The 18,597-nt window shown below is 55.9% G+C and overlaps 6 protein-coding genes across 6 annotated transcripts; 4 read left to right on the top strand and 2 right to left on the bottom strand.

Moving 5' to 3' along the window:
* Positions 1-1,526: 1,526 nt before the first annotated feature.
* DICSQDRAFT_180607 (uncharacterized protein) lies at positions 1,527-3,247 on the top strand (the record flags this gene model as incomplete). Its single annotated transcript, XM_007365626.1, has 4 exons — positions 1,527-1,555; positions 1,610-1,750; positions 1,801-1,893; positions 1,958-3,247. 4 exons carry the CDS (start codon positions 1,527-1,529, stop codon positions 3,108-3,110), a joined length of 1,416 nt encoding a protein of 471 aa, XP_007365688.1. The 3' UTR covers positions 3,111-3,247.
* Positions 3,248-4,165: 918 nt separating this feature from the next.
* Positions 4,166-6,259, top strand: Dslcc9 (laccase; the record flags this gene model as incomplete). Its single annotated transcript, XM_007365625.1, has 10 exons — positions 4,166-4,348; positions 4,410-4,478; positions 4,533-4,653; positions 4,705-4,818; positions 4,869-4,932; positions 4,990-5,100; positions 5,155-5,311; positions 5,374-5,574; positions 5,638-5,907; positions 5,966-6,259. The coding sequence occupies 10 exons, from the start codon at positions 4,166-4,168 to the stop codon at positions 6,257-6,259; spliced, it is 1,584 nt and encodes a 527-aa protein (XP_007365687.1).
* Positions 6,260-6,593: 334 nt separating this feature from the next.
* Positions 6,594-7,821, top strand: DICSQDRAFT_180605 (uncharacterized protein; the record flags this gene model as incomplete). Its single annotated transcript, XM_007365624.1, has 6 exons — positions 6,594-6,716; positions 6,772-6,965; positions 7,010-7,286; positions 7,338-7,450; positions 7,509-7,636; positions 7,756-7,821. The coding sequence occupies 4 exons, from the start codon at positions 6,594-6,596 to the stop codon at positions 7,356-7,358; spliced, it is 615 nt and encodes a 204-aa protein (XP_007365686.1). The 3' UTR covers positions 7,359-7,450; positions 7,509-7,636; positions 7,756-7,821.
* Positions 7,822-9,741: 1,920 nt separating this feature from the next.
* Positions 9,742-13,473, bottom strand: DICSQDRAFT_86155 (kinase-like protein). Its single transcript, XM_007365623.1, has 9 exons — positions 13,135-13,473; positions 12,596-13,058; positions 11,947-12,534; positions 11,804-11,893; positions 11,383-11,742; positions 11,208-11,324; positions 11,085-11,155; positions 10,969-11,035; positions 9,742-10,918 (listed from the first exon to the last, which is right to left on the bottom strand). The coding sequence occupies exons 2-9, from the start codon at positions 12,797-12,799 to the stop codon at positions 9,782-9,784; spliced, it is 2,634 nt and encodes an 877-aa protein (XP_007365685.1). The 5' UTR covers positions 12,800-13,058; positions 13,135-13,473; the 3' UTR covers positions 9,742-9,781.
* Positions 13,474-13,876: 403 nt separating this feature from the next.
* Positions 13,877-16,647, top strand: DICSQDRAFT_105742 (incomplete iron reductase; the record flags this gene model as incomplete). Its single annotated transcript, XM_007365622.1, has 5 exons — positions 13,877-14,149; positions 14,219-14,602; positions 14,671-14,740; positions 14,811-15,960; positions 16,051-16,647. 5 exons carry the CDS (start codon positions 13,877-13,879, stop codon positions 16,064-16,066), a joined length of 1,893 nt encoding a protein of 630 aa, XP_007365684.1. The 3' UTR covers positions 16,067-16,647.
* Positions 16,648-16,667: 20 nt separating this feature from the next.
* DICSQDRAFT_161484 (uncharacterized protein) lies at positions 16,668-18,573 on the bottom strand. The gene is made up of 4 exons (XM_007365621.1): positions 18,420-18,573; positions 18,254-18,364; positions 18,042-18,175; positions 16,668-17,299 (listed from the first exon to the last, which is right to left on the bottom strand). The coding sequence occupies exons 1-4, from the start codon at positions 18,508-18,510 to the stop codon at positions 16,889-16,891; spliced, it is 747 nt and encodes a 248-aa protein (XP_007365683.1). The 5' UTR covers positions 18,511-18,573; the 3' UTR covers positions 16,668-16,888.
* Positions 18,574-18,597: the final 24 nt, after the last annotated feature.

Raw genomic sequence — 18,597 nt, 5'->3', positions numbered from 1 at the left:
GTCTCGGGGGCAGCTTCGATTGGATCCCAGTCGGACGCGTCGGAAAGCCGGTCGCTGCTGCACTCGGACGGAGCGTAGTCTTTGTCCTCCTCCTCGTCTTTGAAAAGAGCTCCCCATCCATTGTGGAGCTCATCGGGTTCTGCCTCGGGTCCGCGAGGGTCCATAGGCGCGCACTAGAAGAGTTCCTCTGTCTGCCCATACGAGAGACAGAGGATAACAGACGAATTGAGTATGGGGGACATATAGCAACTGCTCGCGAGAGTCAGAGAGATGTACCGGTTACGGGAGTATCTACGTCGAGCAGACGGTAGGCTCGGCGCAGCTCAAAGACGTCGCGAGATAAGCAGGCAGGCGCGCGCGACAAGACAGCTCGGACACGTCGGGAGAGAGGCAGGAAAGTCACACAGGTCACCGAGCGGGGAGTCACGGGGGTGGATCCACCAGACGTTCAGGAGCGCGGAAAGTCCCGGTTTTTCCATTTCCGCTCAAAGCTCCGAACGTCTGGTCACGAGACTATAATGCCGCCAGCCATTCCGCTCACTTGGCAGATTGTGACGTGTTGCGTGATGTGACTCGTCACAGAGGTATTGCGAAACACGTGGGCTGGGACCCCGGCGCTTGACGCCTGGTGGTTCAAGTTACTCAGGCTCAGACACTCGTGACGTCGAGTAGTCTCGACCATTGTGACTGCCCACGGCCTCAAGACATAGCACGGCGCCGTCCATGATGAGCTGTGATGAGTATTCCTGGATCTTCCAGTCTGCTAAGCATACATAGGAGTAACCATGAGGTAATACCAATTTGAATCGAGTATCTACAGTATCCGAAGGCTACTGTCTTATTCTTATGTTCATGCGCTAGAAGAACAGATGATGTCTCTTACTCCTGATAGGGATAATCCAACACTGGCACTAAGGATTGAGCGATTGTACAAGCCTCGTCACTCTTTGGTGAGTGATGCGCTTTGAACTTTACAAGCGTGGGGATGCATCTAAGTGCGTCATGCCTTCGACAATAGCCGCAACACCCTGAATATAGAGAAGTGACGCACAAATATGGAACACAATAGGCTGTGCCGCTGCATTGTGAAGTAGGTATGAGCGTTGTGCTGAGTTATTCGGAGTGGGGGGCAGGCATGGGATCGTGCTGACCGTGACCCAAAAGGAAACTGATGCCTAGAAACGATGGATACTTTCTCTCTGGGACATGTTGCTTTGCGGAGGGCGACAAAGAGGGGACACAGCACTGTCAAAGCGACGTGACTTGCCCCCAAGCGATGCACGCGCCCGGCCGGAGATTACGACCGCGTTTTTGCCCAAGATGCTGGACGGCAGTGTAGCACAAAGGAAGGTGGGTTAGAGGAAGCAGAACCAAGAGGTCTTTCAGTACACGTGTGGGCCGCGGTTTTGCGTCGTGGTTAGCCCCCACCTGAAGGTATATAAGCGCCGCAACACATCCTCTTCTGTCCACCACAAATCGCTCCTCAAACGCAGCTATCCACCCTTTTTCAATCTCTCACAGTCACCATGGACATTGACTTCGGTTTCGAGCAGAGGTAGAGAACAGTTTGTCGGACTGTGATGCGACTCTCACACCTTCGCGTCTACAGCAACATCTCAGCAAGCGATGTCTACAACGCCCTCCCCAATGACGCTCTCTTTTCATATTCGAGCATCGACAGTCTCTTGGCCGAATTCGACGTTTATACCCACGGATCCCAGGACGGGGTGTCGCATGCTACACACGAGAGGTGAGTAATGTCTGCCATACTTGGTAAACTCTATCCAACCACCAGTGCAGCTCAGTAGACTATCTTCCTCTCCCCGTCGATGGATTTCCAGTTGACTTTTTCCTCAACGACCTGGCGCGTGGAGGGGGCACCAGTGTGTTCAGGTAAGTCTCAAGCAGCCACTTGTTATGAGGACATCCGTATCAATGCTCAAGACCTGTTCGTTAGCTCCGCCAACAGCTCTATGGAACCCGTTCTCACGTCCGATCTCGATTCATCCCAAACACCGCCTACAGCCACTGGCAATCTTGGTGCATGCGGCACCACGAATATCCAGAGAGAGGACGCGGGTGACGCCGCTCCCGAGGAAATTTGGCCGCCCTACGAGTTCCTTTTTCCTGGTTTCAGCCCAGAAGAGGATGAAGAAGTCGTGCCCCCATTCGTACAAATGCGCTGCCAGTGGGGAGATTGCACTGAATACCACAGGATCGACAAGATGTGGTCGGATCACATCAGCAAGGACGGCGGGCCGCACCGGCGAGATCTTTACGCGTCCAAGGACCGCGACAAGGTGAAATGTTTGTGGGACCATTGCACCACGGTTGCGAAACTCGGTAGCTTGAAGAAGCACATCGAGGACTGTCATCTCAACTTACGCAGGCTTAGCTGCGTGTACTGTGGATATGAGGCGCGCAAAGATGCGTACAGTCGTATGCACGGCTTTGCCCGTGACTGTCGCCATAACCCGCGCGTCAAGGAGGCGCACCAGCGCCTCATATTCTCTTTTGCCCCTGCACCCCTTGACCCGTCGACGCCCCTTCCCACGATCGGACATATGGCCTCCGGCAGCCAGTCTTCTCGCTGTCTCACCTCGACCTCCCAGAGCGTCCGGTACACGCCGTATCCGCAAGCGTCCACTGATGCGTCTTCTACCGCTCGCTCCAGAAAGGCATCACGGAGGGACCGTCGGAAACGGGTCGTCACACCCCCAACTTTCATTCCTGTAATCCCAGAGTACCAAGAATTCCTTCGATCCGCTGGCGCATCCTACAGCTCAGGCGACTTCCAGGGCTCCCGCTCTTCTTCACTTGGAACGCACATGGTTGTGCCCGCACAATCCCCTCGGAACTTGCCTGCTGCGACCCATCATTCCACCGTGTCCGCGCCGGTCGCACTGTCCCAGCCGTCAGAGCTTAGTGCGATGCCAATGCACGGCGCCGTGTATGGCGATGTTGGGGCTCTAGACGGACAAGCTGCTTTGGACGCTATGTTCCGAGAAGCTTTTCCAGAACCCCCTACGACGGCCAGCGAAGCGCCTGCAACCTCGGACGATCTCTCTTGGATCGACAACATCTTGAACGGGTCCGGCTGGAATGTCTGAATACCCTGCGCACCGCCGTTCCGCCGTGCTCGCTTCTCTTTATTGCACCTTGCCATAGTTCTCCCGGGTTTCTGCTGTGCTTGACGGATGTCCACTGTATTCCCTTATAGGTTATCATCTTACGTAATTGTTATAATGCACTGCCTGACTATGCGCCACATTTCAACATGCTTAGTCTTTAGACTACGGTTCAAACGTTCACGTCTCTATGCTCTTGGACTCTCCTATGCTAATATGTCGAGCGGTTCCCGTCTTGTATCTCAATAGAGCGATGTTGAGTCCTTATCTTCATGTTGTTCAGTGGGCGAATCACCACCAGCTGATAGGTCATGTAGGTCGTCCTACGTGTGTACCTGATAGCACTGCGAACAGCAATAGCGCATTCCAACCCAGGGCTCACTAGCGTAAGGTTCAAGGATGGTGCGTTGCCGTGGTATCTATGTGCGCCTCTTCTACTGTATCTACAACGTTCTGCACTCGTGAACGCTCCCAGGAACTGTCCTAATAGACTTTATCAACGTCGGTCGCCTTGGACACCACCAGCGCAGTGCTGTTGAAAGCCTGAGAGTAACTTCACGCCAAGGATTTCTCTATGAGGTTCTGCTGCAGGAGCACAAGGAGGCGATGGTAAGCACCTCCAGTCTCGTAGTAGATTCGCGCGCGCTAGAACATTGCTAAAGTTCAGAAGGCCTACTAGTTTTATACTTCGGACGCCTATACATGGTACGACCACGTCTTTTAGGTCACAATATTGACGAGGCCGATCTTTGCACGATCCGTAGCACTCGCGCCACGGCCGGCTGTAGTAGATCCAGGTCGCGGTATATTCACCGGTACTATGGCACTGGTACCAGGCGTTATGGGCCTTTACTATCATCGAGCGTCATGTGGAGGCCGCCTAATCCGCAGCGTGAGCCAGTACTTTTCTTTCCACTGGCGCGCCCATCGTCGCTTATACGATATAATATAAAAGAATCAATCGGCAGACTCGCATCGACGTCCCTAACTCCAGCCCTACGATCACCTTCGAGCGCCTTTCTCAACTAGGGCTCACCATGGCGAATTCCCCATTTCTGCTCAGCTTCATCACTATCCTGTTTGCCGTCTTTGCAATTGCGGGCATCGGACCCAATGCTGATCTGATCATCTCCAACGCCAACATAGCTCCGGACAACTTCCCTCGCCCTGCGATTGTAATGAATGGCGTCTTTCCCGGGCCGCTCATCACTGGCAACAAGGTTCACCCGACAGCATTTAGTTACGTCTAGGATTTCTGATTATCTTTTTGCTTGCTTACAGGGCGATCGCTTCCAAATCAACGTCATCAACCGATTGACTAACCATACTATGAACAAGACGACCAGTGTTGTATGGTATATCTGAACTCTGTCCACGTATCTTGCTCATATAATGTTTGTTCAGCATTGGCATGGCATCACTCAAAAGGGTACGAATTGGGCGGACGGGGCGGCATTTGTCAACCAGTGTCCAATCGCCAGCGGGAACTCATTCTTGTATGACTTCCAGGTCCGTGGTCAGGCCGGTAAGATAGACACCCCTGTATGCCCCGTAATACTTACGTCCTTTCCCGTAGGTACTTTCTGGTATCATAGCCACCTCTCGACTCAGTATTGTGATGGTCTGAGAGGCCCACTCGTCATCTACGACCCTGAGGATCCTCACGCTTCTCTTTACGACGTTGACGACGGTGAATTTCAGTGACGTGCTCACGGCAGAGATGATGCTTACGTGCAATAGACTCGACTGTGATCACCCTTGCGGATTGGTACCACCTTGCTGCCAAAGTCGGTTTCATCTTCCCGTGAGTGCGAACCGTCATTGTGCCATTGGATCCGTTGGTGATAATATCACATTGCAGTAATGCGGTGCCCGGAACTGGGTTCGACGCAACTCTCATCAACGGTCGAGGTCGTAGCCGCGAGACGCCAACAGCTGAACTCGCAGTGATCTCAGTGACTTGGGGGAAGCGGTAGGCTCGTATCGAGTTCATAATCCTGGAATCATACTGAGTGCAGATCCATAGCTACCGCTTACGCCTGGTTTCGATATCATGCGACCCAAACTTCGTCTTCAGCATTGACAATCACGACTTAACCGTCATAGAAACCGATGGCATTGAGACTCAGCCTGTCACCATCAACGCCATCCAGATATTTTCTTCTCAGCGGTACTCGGTCGTCGTGAGTATCTCTTTGAGGTAGTCTGCTTTAAAAAGTGAGGCATAATGAACCAATGTAAACAGCTCACTGCGAACCAGACGATTGGCAATTATTGGATCCGAGCCCATCCCAATGACGGTAAACTCGTCGGCTACACAGAAGGCTATAATTCAGCAATCTTGCGCTACGATGGGGCACCTCCCGTCGAACCCAAGACGTCCCAGCAGGCGACCCAGAACCTTCTCAATGAAGTCGATCTGCACCCTCTCGTCCCAAGAAAGACGGTCAGTTGCAATGGCTCCTATGGTGTCCTTTCTCATAGGCTACCTACTAATCCCGTCGTTCAGCCTGGCACTCCTACGAAGGATGGTGTCGACAAGGCTATCAGCATGCGTTTCAGTTTTAACAAAAGCAGCTATAACTACTACATCAACAATGTCTCCTTTGTTCCTCCAACCACTCCTGTCTTGCTGCAGATTCTGAGCGGGGCGCAGTCCGCGCAGGACCTCATGCCACGCAACAGCATATATGCGCTTCCGATGCACTCATCCATCGAGATCAGTTTCCCTACGTCCGCTAGTGCTGTGGGTTTCCCCCATCCAATCCATCTGCACGGTGTAAGTCCTCCCGCAATGTTATCCTTCGTCCAATCCCTCAAGCTGATCTTCCTTACAGCTTAGCTTCGCTGTGGTCCGCAGCGCCGGCTCAACTGCATACAACTATGACAACCCAGTCTGGCGTGACACGGTCTCGACTGGTAACAGCACCACCGACAATGTCACGATTCGCTTCCGAACCGACAACCCTGGCCCGTGGTTCCTCCACTGCCACATCGATTCCCATCTCGACACTGGGTTCGCCGTTGTTATGGCTGAGGACATCCCGGACGTCAAGTCTGCCGACCCGGCTCCCCATGCCTGGTCAGACCTTTGTCCTGTATACGACGCGCTCTCGTCTGACGACTATTGAGAACACACGAGACGCATCCCGACCGTGTTCGTGTAGACCCGGCCAGGGACAGTGGCGACAAAGTCGATTCGTAACGTATTCGACATTAATCGCTGCTTTTATGAATAAGATCATGGATTCCCAAGCTATGTTGCTACCACATAGGTCGTTATGAATAGCGTGTGCATCGAGGTTCCTTCCAACAGTTCTGAGCGTTGTGAAGGAGTACTGAAGGCGGAACGGAGCGCTGAGAAGGTCTGGCTCTCCCGGGCCGTGGGCCGGGGCCAGAGATGGGATCTCCAGCGCCTCATAGAACTTGGGATCTTTACGCTGGCACGCATCTCTTCTCACCCCCATGCCTAACACAGTCACGGACGTGAAAAATTCCGCTTATTGGGAGAACGGCCAGTATCTGTACGAGTGGGATCGCGAACGTGGCGATAGGTATACGGAGGCTGCAGAGAAGGCTCAAGAAGTCGTAAGTCATATTCCTGCCTGTTCGTTCTGTTCGACTGACTGGCTTCTCAATGTAGAGATGGAAGAGGCTCATGGCAAACCGGCCTCCTCGGGATGTCCTTCCGAGGAAGCTCCTCCCCGGTCCTGACCGTAAACCCCCGCTCTACCACTATGGCTTCCCGTTTACTCGGACATACGCACTGGATTACGTCTGCCATCGCCACCTACCCGTTGACATCCCAGAAGAAGACAGAGAGGAGTTCGGTGGTCGGTCGGTGCTTGACATGGCCGAGCTCACCGATGAGTGGTTAGCAGCCAACGAGGATATGCAGGTCTTCGCGATGTCTATATCCTCCTTCCTGATGGTCAAGGACCTGAGGGGAAGTGCCACTTTGGCCTTAATCACGGCCGTCCATTCAGCTTGGAGTGGGATGGTATTGTATCTCTGTGGACGAACTACAACTTCGACGAACGATACGCATACTGCCCTGACGACGAGAAGGTCATAAAGACTATAAAGGATGCTCTAGCCGAGGTTGAGGGGCGTAGATCACTCAAGGCACAATGGTGGTTCGACTGGGACAATGATGTTGTACGTCTCAATATCGCTGCCGAGCTGAGAGACCGCTGATCTCTTCCTCAGGGGCTCTTCCACCTCCAATGACTGACATCGCTATCAATGTCATTTGCCAGCGCGCCCTACGAACGACAATGTCTCTGAATAGCTCTCCACTGTACACAATATCGGCCTGCTTTGTATGTACAGCGATTAATGTCCGCATCTTGTTCTTTGTGCCGTGCCAATTGTATGCAGATCTGTCTTCAGGAATGCCTCCCATCACATGGAGCTCCGACCATGTCAGTGTTGGCAGCATGCCATCCTTTCCGCGGACAATGGTCAATACCTCACGAATGGCTATCCTTGATTGGGACAATGATGTGGTACGCGTCGGGTTCGGCGAGGCTGACAAGTCGCTGACTTTTACCGAGGGCCTCTTCATCTCTGACATCATTGTTGATGACATCTGCATACGCACCCTCCGAACCTAGTACTCTTTCAGACAGTCTCTTCTGGAAGATCTCCTATGTGCATCGTTTCCCTATATGTAGGATCACCAGTAGTCACGTCAAGTTATGCACACCATCATAGTCGAATGCAAATAATTCGTCGGACACGGACTAGGAGGACTCCGCCATATATCTTTGTGTGTTTCGAGTCCAGATGTCTTAGCTTGTCTTGATTCGCAGGTTGCGCTAATACGATACGGTACGAAAATTAGCCTTAATGGTTTCGACGACCTGCCGTAGCGCTGTGCACGATACGCGGTTTGTTATATGCAATACTTCAAGGGATTGAAGCCGCACTCCTTTGACATAGGTGAAGTCCACATTCTCAACGCGCATTAGTGGTAGATTAATATCGACAAACTAATACGACCTCGCAAAGGGAACGGATGCCTATAATACAAAAGAAGTCATACCAATCACATATATATAAGACCACTTGACAGCTCCCTGGATACTCGCGGGAGTTGCTTGGGGCGTTGAAGTACGGGTGGCCAATAGTTTCGTGGTGACGCATCTTGATGGAGCCATGCCTGGGGGGGGGGTGCAAGCCATACCGGTCTGTTGACCGTCAAATTCATCGCAGCGGGGTAGATAGAAACGCACATAAGGTTTAAGGCCCGTTATCTTCAGCACGTATGCGAGTATACGAAGCGGACTAGGACATCGTATGCAAGGGGTACCTTTACGAGTAAATGACTCGAGTCGGATGAATGCATATCCTTCTTTTCAGAGACATAGGCGTGTCTCAGGTAATGAATATGAAGACACCTAGTGAGAAGAAATGTCAGCGACTTCGTCAGTGCAATAGTGTGATCTCTTCCAATATGGTACCTCAGTGCACTCGAGCTCACTGGTACCCGCCTTCCTCCCTCGTCTCTTCATACCGCTCCCACATCGCCGCCGACGCTTGCACGTCCTCAGGCATTGGACTCGTTACGTGAACGGCAGGAGGCCGCTTCTCGTCCTCAGCTGGGGTCTCCCTCCAGTAAGTCGGATCGATGTCCAGCTTTCGTCTTCCACGGACGATGAACATGAACTCGGCAGATGGGGGCTGGAGGGATTTACGGCGGCGGCGAACGACGAACGACGCGAATAGTATCGCAAGGAGCGCGAGGAAGGTAAATGTTCCAATGACACCCCCCACAATCGCGCCCGTGCCCCCGCTGCTCGATTGTTTGTGGTGGGACACTACGAGTGAAGAGGTAGCCTTCAGGCCCGGGTGAGAGAGAAGAGGCTGTAGCTGTGGCAGATGTCATCGTCCAGGAGCTCGCGATGGCGACCGACTGCGGCGTCAACGAGGATGGTTGCTGAGAAGATGTGGAAGCGGCTGAGTCGGCCACTGGAGAATCTGCACAATGTCCGGCCGACGAATGTCACATGATGCAATAGACAGCTTAAGTGAGGAGCGACTCTTGATAGTACCGCCCGTGTGTGGACGTATGCTACTACTGGATGACAACGAACTGGAGAGCTTTGGGGTTGTATTGACGTAGGGAAAGCCGTCGTTGTCGAAATACTAAATATTCTGTAACAGAAGGGTAAGCTGTCTCCAGAAGCGGCCGTGGGCTCCAGATGTGAACTTGGATCGAAACACGGCAGCCCGCTTGGGAATTGGAAGTCATATGTAGCGATGTTGCAGCTTCTGAAGGGAGGGGAGATTTCTGGCGTGTTGAAGGTATCATCAGACTGCTAGGGAGTATACGCAGATCGTCAGCCAATTTTATGGCATTTACGCGTGACCAACTGTCTGCTTACAAGTAGACGCTCTGGAGGGGAAGCTGTCACCGAGGCAGACAGTGGCATTGCAGAGGGCTTCTATTGCTTGGTGAGGCAAGGGGTAGGCAACAGCGGACTGAGATGGATGACGAACGAGAGACGCGACGACCGACAGATCACTGTGGCCGAAAACATACAACTTAATGTACTGTACCCAGGCGCATCAGAACTCATGGAGCGCAACGCGTCCGTATAGCATGGCCGAGAAGAAGGCTCTGCGGCGACTGTCATTGGAAAATTCGATTACATCCATGCGGCTGCTCTCCGCTTCTCACGACGACGAGCTTCCTTAGCTCCCGCCACAGACGACCACCAGCCCTTCACGCGGCTGCTTAACCTGCCCCACGACCCCCACGACGGCGAGAATGAGCTTGCGTTCCTACTCCAGTAATGGGTGCTCGAGCCGGTGCCGGCGGTCGAAGACGTGCTGTCGTCGGCTGACCCCTGGGAGCTGGAGGATGTTGCGCTGGAACTGTACCGCAAGGGCATGATGGGAGTGTCCATGAGTACCGAGGCCAGCGACATGCTCTTGATTACACCAGCGTCTAGGAGCGTCTGTGGGACGGTGTCCGAGAAGGGCAGGATGGTCGAAGAATCTCTCCGGATGCGAACAGGCTGCAGCGCCATTGAGCCAGTGACGAGGTCGGCAGCCCGATCTATGCCCAGGCACTTGAAAAAGGGAGAGACGCCAGTAGAGGGCATGGTCATAGTCGCATCCACATTGGCATTACTCGGCATCGAGCTCCAACGAGAACAGTGTGCACCAACCTCGCCGCGTGTGTGAATCAGAATGGCTGAATCCATGATGTCCAGGGCCTTCGCAATGTCAACGCAGTCAAACGAGGAAGCTCTAGAGGCCACAGGAGCCTCATCTATTACCTCAAGAACAGAGAAAGGAGAGGAAGCAGGGAGAGCTGACACTGCACGGGTCAGAGCCTGGGGCTCTGAATGCGTGCTACGCTTGCTCGTTCCATGCTGACTATGAGCCTTCTTGCCCTTGAGGGAGACTGCGGAAGTCGGCGACATTGACGATGGGTCGGAAGTGGATGGATCAGGGCCACCAGAATGCGCTTGAACGACGATGGCAGAAGACGACTGATGTGTGCTGAGAGGACCAGGGACGACAAGGGGAGTGCGGTGTACGGGCGAAGGCTTCGTGGGAGGGCAGGTGGCGAAGATGCTCTGGGAGCAGCCTACCGGCCACCCCATGACCTCGAGGATGTCCGCATTCGGCTCCCAGTCGCGGGACACCTTGTACATGCTGGTGGTAGAAACGGAGGGCTGACAACGGATCTCAGGGGAAGTCCAGTCGAAGAAAGAGTAAGGAGGGTCGTTGTTGGCAGTTTGCTTGCCGAACTTGGTGGCCCGGGCCTCAGAACTCTGATGATGGCATGATTACGAGATGACCGTCGATGAGAGGAAGAGCGTACGGGATCAAAGTGTTCAAACATGATTGGCGTCGGAGGCTGAGACTTGGGTGCGACGTTATCCCATTCGCTGTAGAGGTCAATGAGCTCCATCCAGCGAATAGGCGCGACGAACATACATTGACCGGAACCATGCATGCTGCTTGATCTCGGCCCAGCTCGGACGCTTGCCGGGATCCTTGGCCAAAATCTTGGAACAGCCGGTCAACGACACCACGCTCCGGATGAACAGAGGAACATACTAAGCGAAGGAGATCGCCTGCTTCCTCGCTCACATCTTGATCGACCTCTAACTCGGCGCGAGTAGTACGAACGACTAGATGCTCGACAACGTCGTCGTTCTTCATCCCGAAAGGCAGCTATTCAAGCCAATTCACAGCACAAAGTACCCAACAGGGTCGCAGAATGGTGACGCACCTTGCCATGCAGCAACTCATACAAGATCACGCCAAACGAGAAGATATCCGCCGAATACGAATACCATCCGTCCGACTCCAGTCCATACACCTCAGGGGCGATGTACCTAGGGGTGCCGCAAACCCTCTTCGCCTTGTCCGCTCCACCCATCCTCTGCTTTTGACTGGGATGGTCCTCAGGCAGCATCCACGCCCGGACTCCAGCCCCACGCCACGGCTGTTCGGCAATCGAGCGTCCGAAAATGCGGCACAGGCCGAAGTCCCCAAGGATGATGTCGTGGCGGGAGTTGAGGAAGAGGTTGTCAGGCTTGAGGTCGCGGTGCAGGATACGTTGCTTGTGGAGGGCTTCGACTGACACGGCCTGCATAGTGTCGCAAATGAGTAATGATGGGACTATGACGGGGAAGGCGAGAAAGACGTACAATCTGGACGGCGTAACGACGGGCCTTTTCCTCGCCATACTTCCCCACCTCGCGCATCTCGCTCCTGAGGTCGCCGTAGGCATACAAGTCCTATACACGCATTGAGCATAACGCAGTATCGGATTATGAGAAGAATGACTTACGGTCAGGATGTAGAAACACTCGTCATCCTGGAACGACCCTTGCAAGTTCACGAACCGCGGGTCGCCCGCCACCATCTTGAGCGCGAACTGCTCTGCAAACAGGTTCGCATAGTGTCCATTCTTGTCCGTGCTTTTCGGGATAGTCTTTAGCGCGTAGAAGACCATCTTGGACCGGTGCTTGACGAGATAGACGTTGCCCTGCGCGCCTTTGCCGAGGAGACTGAGAACGAGGAGCTGCTGCGTGCTGAGCGTCTCGGAGAACTGCGTTCGTCCTTCGCCGTTCTCTTCGTCGTCGAGGATGTCCCCTTGGAAGAGCTGCATCCATGTGAGGAGCTCTGGGGGCATCTGGCAGGCAGGCTTGATGGGCGGGGGTGGAGGTAGAGGCAGACTAGCTATGAACTTGCGTCTCTGTTCCGCGACGGACAACGGCTTCGGCTGCTCGGGTTCCGAGGCTTTCGTGAGCTCGGAGGGTTGCACGTTGCTCTTAGAGTCGACGGCTTCCTCTGTAGAGATGTGCGCGAGCGTGGTCGAGCGGCATGCGACGAAGATATCCTCAACGACCGGGAGGCACTGGACATCACGCATGATCTTGTTGTGCACAAACTCGTTAGCCTCGCTCCGTGTTTCGAGGAACGGGGATGCGACGCACCAGGTTGCCCAGATTGTCCTCGTCCATGTACACGTGCATGTCCTCGAGCGGCGGTATGACCGCGATCATGGGCACTGAGTCCGGCGCCTGCTTCCGGTCCTCGCCAGCACCGAGATGGGAGCCCGTCTTGGATGTCTTGCTCCTGCCGGCGCGACCGAGGAGAGGCTTGAAGGAGTGGGTCAGGCGCTTCATGACGGCATGCATGGCTCCGCGTCGCACGTATGCGTGCTTTGTGTCTTGAAGCTGCCGGTAAGTAGGGTTTCACAGGTAGCGCAGTCGATGAGGTGTATCGGCCCTTGGACTGTAATTTCACGGCAGATTGGGGGGGCTGGCGGTGATCGGTAGGCTGACCTCCTCGCTGGGCCCATCACGAATTGACTGGTGAAAATCGAAGTGGGACCTAAATGACCTATATCGACGCAGGGTGCGCTCACGCATTCTCTTGTCTAGTAACGATCCGCAGCTGTGCAGAGACACATATCAAAAGCAGGGTATGGGTATAGGGGAGATGGAGAAGAGGACGGAAGAGAGGCGCTCACCAGGGGACGGACTTGGAATGTGAAGAGTAGGATTGAACTACGTCATCACAATACCGAACACTTCCGAGGATAGATCCTACGGATGAGCTGGCGCAGGCCAACGCGAGCGCTGGGCACGATGGGCCCTCGATGGTGCGAATATCTAGGGACGCCTGCCGTCCACTGCAACTGTCCGCGTTTGTGAGGCCACGCTATGTGCAAGCGAAAGAGTATACGAATGGAGCGAGTCCGAAGGTCGCTGGCATTCATTCCAAGGAGCCCAAGGCCAAGATTGCTCGCCAGCGGCACGACGCTGGTCGTGTTGGCGAGCACAGGCAGTCGTCAGCCGAGCTGGTTGCTGCTTGGTCTGGCTATGGCGCAGTGCCGTTGGTCGGACGGGTGAACTGTCGTGTGCGGACCTCGCAACTGAGCTCCAACAAGAACAACTCACCTGGGGTGGAGCACTATACACAATGAAGTGGTGACTGTCGCACCGGTAACGAAGGAGGTGAGGTGATTAGATAACCAGCGGGGGATTGGCCGGGCCGGGGAAAGAGAACAAGCGGAATAGGCGCAGCAAAGGTTGGCAGGGGAAAGCGTGCGTGCCAGTGCGTGCGTCCGTCCGATGCTCGTCCTCTGCTACCGCCACGGCCTCTCCAGTTTTCAATCGACTGCGGGCTTGACCTGGTTCATCCGGTATACTTAACAGACTGTCCCCCGGTCCCCCCCACCGTCACTCTTTACCCACACTCGCTCCTTTACCATGCCCATTCTCGCCGCAGCCAACGCGACGACCACGGCCGGCAAGGCGGCAGCGCCAGTAGCTGCCGCTCTTCCTTTCAACGTCTCCAACCTGGTGTTCAACATCGATGTTTTCTTGCTCTGCTGCGTCGCTTCCTTTGTTCTTCTGCTTCTGCCTCGCGCGACCATCCGGTTTACACACAAGCGTGAATGGATCGACGGCCATTTCCTCCGCTCCGTCCGCCTCGACGGACCTGCCCCCGTCGTCCGCCGCCCGTCGGCCAAGCGTCAGGATGTGATCTCCCCCATCTCCCCCGTGCACCTTTCTCGCGAAACGGGCGCGGAGTCGGCCTACACCCACGAGTACTCCGACAAATGGGGCGCTACCACTGACGCCTCGCACACGTACGTCTCTTCGCATGTCGACATCCTGCGTAAGCCCTCCACCGCAAGTGGACGAGAGCGGAGGAGTCAGAACGTTCCGACGCACATGCCCGGCTGGTCTACCATGCTGCCCAGGGCGGCCGCCTTCCTCCGGAACACCATCCGTCCCGGCCTCACCATTGGAAAGAGCATCATCCTCCTAGGCTACTTCGGCACTTTGCTCTATGCCGGGCTCTACATGTCCAACCCCTTCACGGATCCCTTGCGCGCAGGCTTCGTGGCTGCGAGCCAGATTCCTGTGGTCATGCTTCTCGGCACGAAAAACAACCTCCTGGGCATGCTGATCGGCTTTGGCTATGAGCGTGTACGTGCTGCGCTTTGCATTCATTTGACGTTCATTGTGCTATAATTGACACTTGAACGCCGTCGCAGCTCAACTACTTCCACCGCTTTGCTGGCCGCATGTTCGTCCTCGCCGCGAACGTCCACGCCATTGGATACTGTAGGCGCTTTTCTGCCCTTACCTTCCATGAGGGCGCCAGACACTGATCGTTTCCGCCATCATTCTGCAGTCTATAAGTGGACCGCTGCCGGAACGTTCGCTCAGGACATCGCTAAGCCCACCTTCTCGTGGGCACTCGTCGCGCTCATCTGCGCCGACTTGCTCCTCCTCCTGTCAACGGACTTCATCAGGACGAACTTCTACAATGCAATCTTCATCCCGTCGCACATCGCCTCGATGGTCATCCTCCTTGTGTCGGTTTGCGAGCACGTCCCCGTTGCGAAGCCCTATGTCTATTGCGCTGTCGGTTTCTACGGCCTTGACCGCCTGCTACGCATCATCCGGTCGCGCGTATCAATGGCCCGTCTCCGTCCCCTCCCTGACCTTGGCGTGACCCGCGTCGAGGTGCCCGCCATCAACGCGGGCTGGCGCGCAGGCCAGCATGTGCGCCTCCGCGTCCTCTCCTGGGGCATGGGCTGGCGTGGCTGGGCCGAGGCCCACCCGTTCACAATCGCGAGCGTCAGTCGTTGCCCCAGCGGCGAGGGCCTCGTGCTCATGGTGAAGAAAGCGGGCGACTGGACGGGCAAGCTCTACGACCTCGCCCAGCGCGCGGACTACGGGGAGGCGAACGGCCTCGGCTCCTCCGTCCAGGTCGTCATCGAGGGTCCGTACGGCGGGCCCGGGCACGCGATCTTCTCCTCGTTCTCCGGGGCGATGTTCGTCGCGGGCGGCTCGGGCATCACGTTCGCGCTCGCGGCCGTGCAGGACCTGGTGAAGAAGGACCTCGAGTACCGCTCGCGCGTGCGCGCGATGGAGCTCGTGTGGTGCATCCAGGACCCCGCCGCGCTTGGGCCGCTCCTCCCGCTCTTCGCGTCCCTCCTCGCGCAGTCGTACGACGGGTACGCGAGCCTCCGCATCTCCGTGTTCTACACGCGCGCGCCGGCGTCCCCGGACGTCTTCAAGACGTTCCGCGCGCTGCCTCCCGGGCTCACGCTCTCGCCCGCGCGCCCGAAGCTCGGGAAGGTCCTCTCGGGCGTCGTCGACCGCGCCGCGGCCCTCTTCTCGGGGGGCCACGAGCGCCGGCGGGGCGGGGGCGGTCTGACTGGCGTCATCGTGGGCGTGTGCGGCCCTGCGGGGCTCGGCGACGACGTGCGCAAGGCGGTCGCTGGGTTTGATCCGAAGCGGAGGAAGACGATCGGCGGCATTGAGCTCCACGAAGAGTGAGTACCTCCATCTCGGTGCCTTGCTGCGCCGCTCCGTTCGAGTGCGTGGGCGTGTGAGTTGCTGGCGCTAACCACTTTTTTTCTTAGGGCGTTCGGGTGGTGAACGCTCGTTCACCCATAGGCGACTGACGGCATCCAATCTCTTGTCACCGTGGCGATTGGGTCGAGCCCGTCTCCCGTGGCATGACAGCATATTTGGACATCACAGAACGCAGACATGGTACTCTGACCACCATCGACTCTGTTGGAACAGCAACACAACATTGCTATCCGTCCTCTCTCTCCCTGCTCCCATCATGTATCATGTTCTTCTTGGATCTTGCCCCCGTTTCATCATCGTTGCTCTTTTCTCAGTGTCCGCAACTTCAATTGGAACAAGAATCTTTCTAGAACGGGCGTCGAGCGCCCCCGCGCTAGAATGCGCTACGTTATAGTGGCCCGTATGGGAACCTGCGATATCTACGTCTGGACGAGACGCTGCGCTTCCCATCCGGCTGTCACTCTGACCTTTTTAAGAGCACCGCACGAGCTGCGGCCGCTCGCTTCTGTTCTCCACGCCGCATGGATGTACTTATCACACTCAGTTATCTTCTGCGCTTCCTTACGTTTTCACTGCATGTTCTCTCGCGTACACGCACACGCATTGTATCATAGATGCCTATTCACGGAACAGATGAATAGATGATGTTGTTATTAGTGTATTTCGAGGATGTGTGGGTGCATGTGCGAACATCATGCCCGGGATGTACGTCGCTAGTTCGGCGGGGACGGGCACCGAGGGGACGCGAGGGAACGCGGGCAACAGATTCTGACGAACATGAACAGGCGCACGGTAGGTACATCAGAGCGTCGGAATGCGGGATGAGGCATCTCCGCGCCAGGGGACTCGGCCCCGGTCGTCCCGTCACAGAGCTGTCCTCGGACCTCAGGGGCTCGGATTGCCATCGCCGTCGCTGTGATGGCTCTCGGATAGCACGACTATCTCTGGCTTCTGGCCAGGGCTAGGGCCGCCTTGTCCTCGTGTGCGCTTGGGCAGCGGTCTGATGGGCCGCGCGTCGGCATTAGACGTCGCCGACGGACCTGGGGCTAGAGGGGGGAGGACGATGTCGTCGACGTCCGAGTCTTCACTTGGGTCAGAGTCAGAGTCGGAGTCGGAGTCGGAGTCGGAGCCAGAGTCGTCCGAGGGGCTTGAGGAGGAGGAAGAGGTGGAGTCGGAGTCGGAGGTGGAGGAAGAGTGTTCAGAACTGTCCATCTCGACGTCGTCGAGGTCGACGTCTGCGACAGGAATGTTCGCAGGAGCTTGCCCGCGACTCTCGAATACTCCCAGGCCGAGATTCTGCGCAGGCAGATGTGTTAGCGGGGATGCCAGAGAAACGCAGATGCATCATGACGAGAAGGGCGAGCGGACAGGGGGGGGAGAGCGGGGAAGAACACCAAGCGTTTCGCTCGGGAATTTATAGTAGTTCGGGTGCCACGCTTGGGAACGGAAAACGCCTTGACGTCGTACGGTGGACAGATGTGCAGCTGGCGGTTTCGCACTGCTGGCTGCGGCTGATAATAATAGGTGACGTGTGGGTCTCGGAAAAGCTGCGTCCCGGACGTGAGAGACGACTAGGCGAGAACGGTGCGAGATACTGGTCCGTCGCGCAGTTATGGTGTGGTGGGAAACCCTGCACCGTGGATGTACGGCTCAGTTAGACACAAGCCTCCAGGAGGCATGCGAGATACGGGTCATCTCACCTCATCCTCATGGCGATGACCATAGGCCGCTGCCCACCAGTGCACACACGAAGCACACATGTGGGCAGCGCGCTCATGGATGTTGTCTTACGGGATGCTTTGTCAGTGAGACGTTTTGAGCTTGCCGACACACCGCCTAACAGAGACGAGAAAGCCAAGGATCCCACCACCCAACAGACGAGATACCCATCCAGCCAGACGCTCGACCGCGGGCGTCGACTAACCAACAGGACGGGCACTTCTCGCTGCTAGTCGTCGTGTCTTCGGTGGTATTTGAGGCTCGGACGGCGTCCGTATCGCAGACGGCGACATCCTGAGAGAAAGGAAGGAGCACTTACCATCTCGATGTACTGCGCCTGATCCTCACTGAGGTTTTCGATATCTACGCTATCAGGGTCTTCCTTCGCTCGTCGGAGCAGCTCGGCATTTGACGCCGCCAGCTCTGGCAGGAACGCTTGGACGCGAGACAACACTGATCATGATAGAGATCCAGGGGGTCGCAATGTGAAGAGATGCTCCGCCATGAGCTGGGACAAGGGAGGACACGCACGTTCTAAGGGAGGAGCATCTGGGAATGTGCTCCTGTCTCCAAAGTCAAAAGATCGAGGCACTTGAGGAGGACTAGCGCCTGCGTCTCCATCCACCCTAGACAACAGCTCATCTGTATGACTTTTCGGTCTTCATGGAAGCTCGAGGAGACCGGGCAAAGGACTCACGCATGCGTTCATGGCGCTGTTCCTCGTCCTCCACTTCGAGCACTTCCCTTGCGCGCTGTTTCCCTTTAGTGCTGTTCATGTTGGGCTCCATGCGTATAATGTGTCCTCGTTTTCTCGCTGTGACCCAGGAAACCAAGAGGCCAATCCGAGGAGCGTGGTCGTCGGTGGCTAGGGATGT

This window comes from Dichomitus squalens, assembly GCF_000275845.1.
Source record: "Dichomitus squalens LYAD-421 SS1 unplaced genomic scaffold DICSQscaffold_13, whole genome shotgun sequence".
Classification (NCBI taxonomy): Eukaryota; Fungi; Basidiomycota; class Agaricomycetes; order Polyporales; family Polyporaceae; genus Dichomitus; species Dichomitus squalens.
This window is presented reverse-complemented; position numbering and strand designations above follow the sequence as displayed.

Coding starts and splice junctions, on each gene's coding strand:
- DICSQDRAFT_86155 (XM_007365623.1), bottom strand. CDS start 12,799: ATGCATGCCGTCATGAAGCGCCTGACCCACTCCTTCAAGCCTCTCCTC. Junction 12,535..12,595: donor AGGACAATCTGGGCAACCTG/GTGCGTCGCATC, acceptor GTGCACAACAAG/ATCATGCGTGATGTCCAGTG. Junction 10,919..10,968: donor TGTTTGAACACTTTGATCCC/GTACGCTCTTCC, acceptor TGCCATCATCAG/AGTTCTGAGGCCCGGGCCAC.
- DICSQDRAFT_161484 (XM_007365621.1), bottom strand. CDS start 18,510: ATGGAGCCCAACATGAACAGCACTAAAGGGAAACAGCGCGCAAGGGAA. Junction 18,365..18,419: donor ACAGCGCCATGAACGCATGC/GTGAGTCCTTTG, acceptor AAAGTCATACAG/ATGAGCTGTTGTCTAGGGTG. Junction 18,176..18,253: donor AGATGCTCCTCCCTTAGAAC/GTGCGTGTCCTC, acceptor TATCATGATCAG/TGTTGTCTCGCGTCCAAGCG.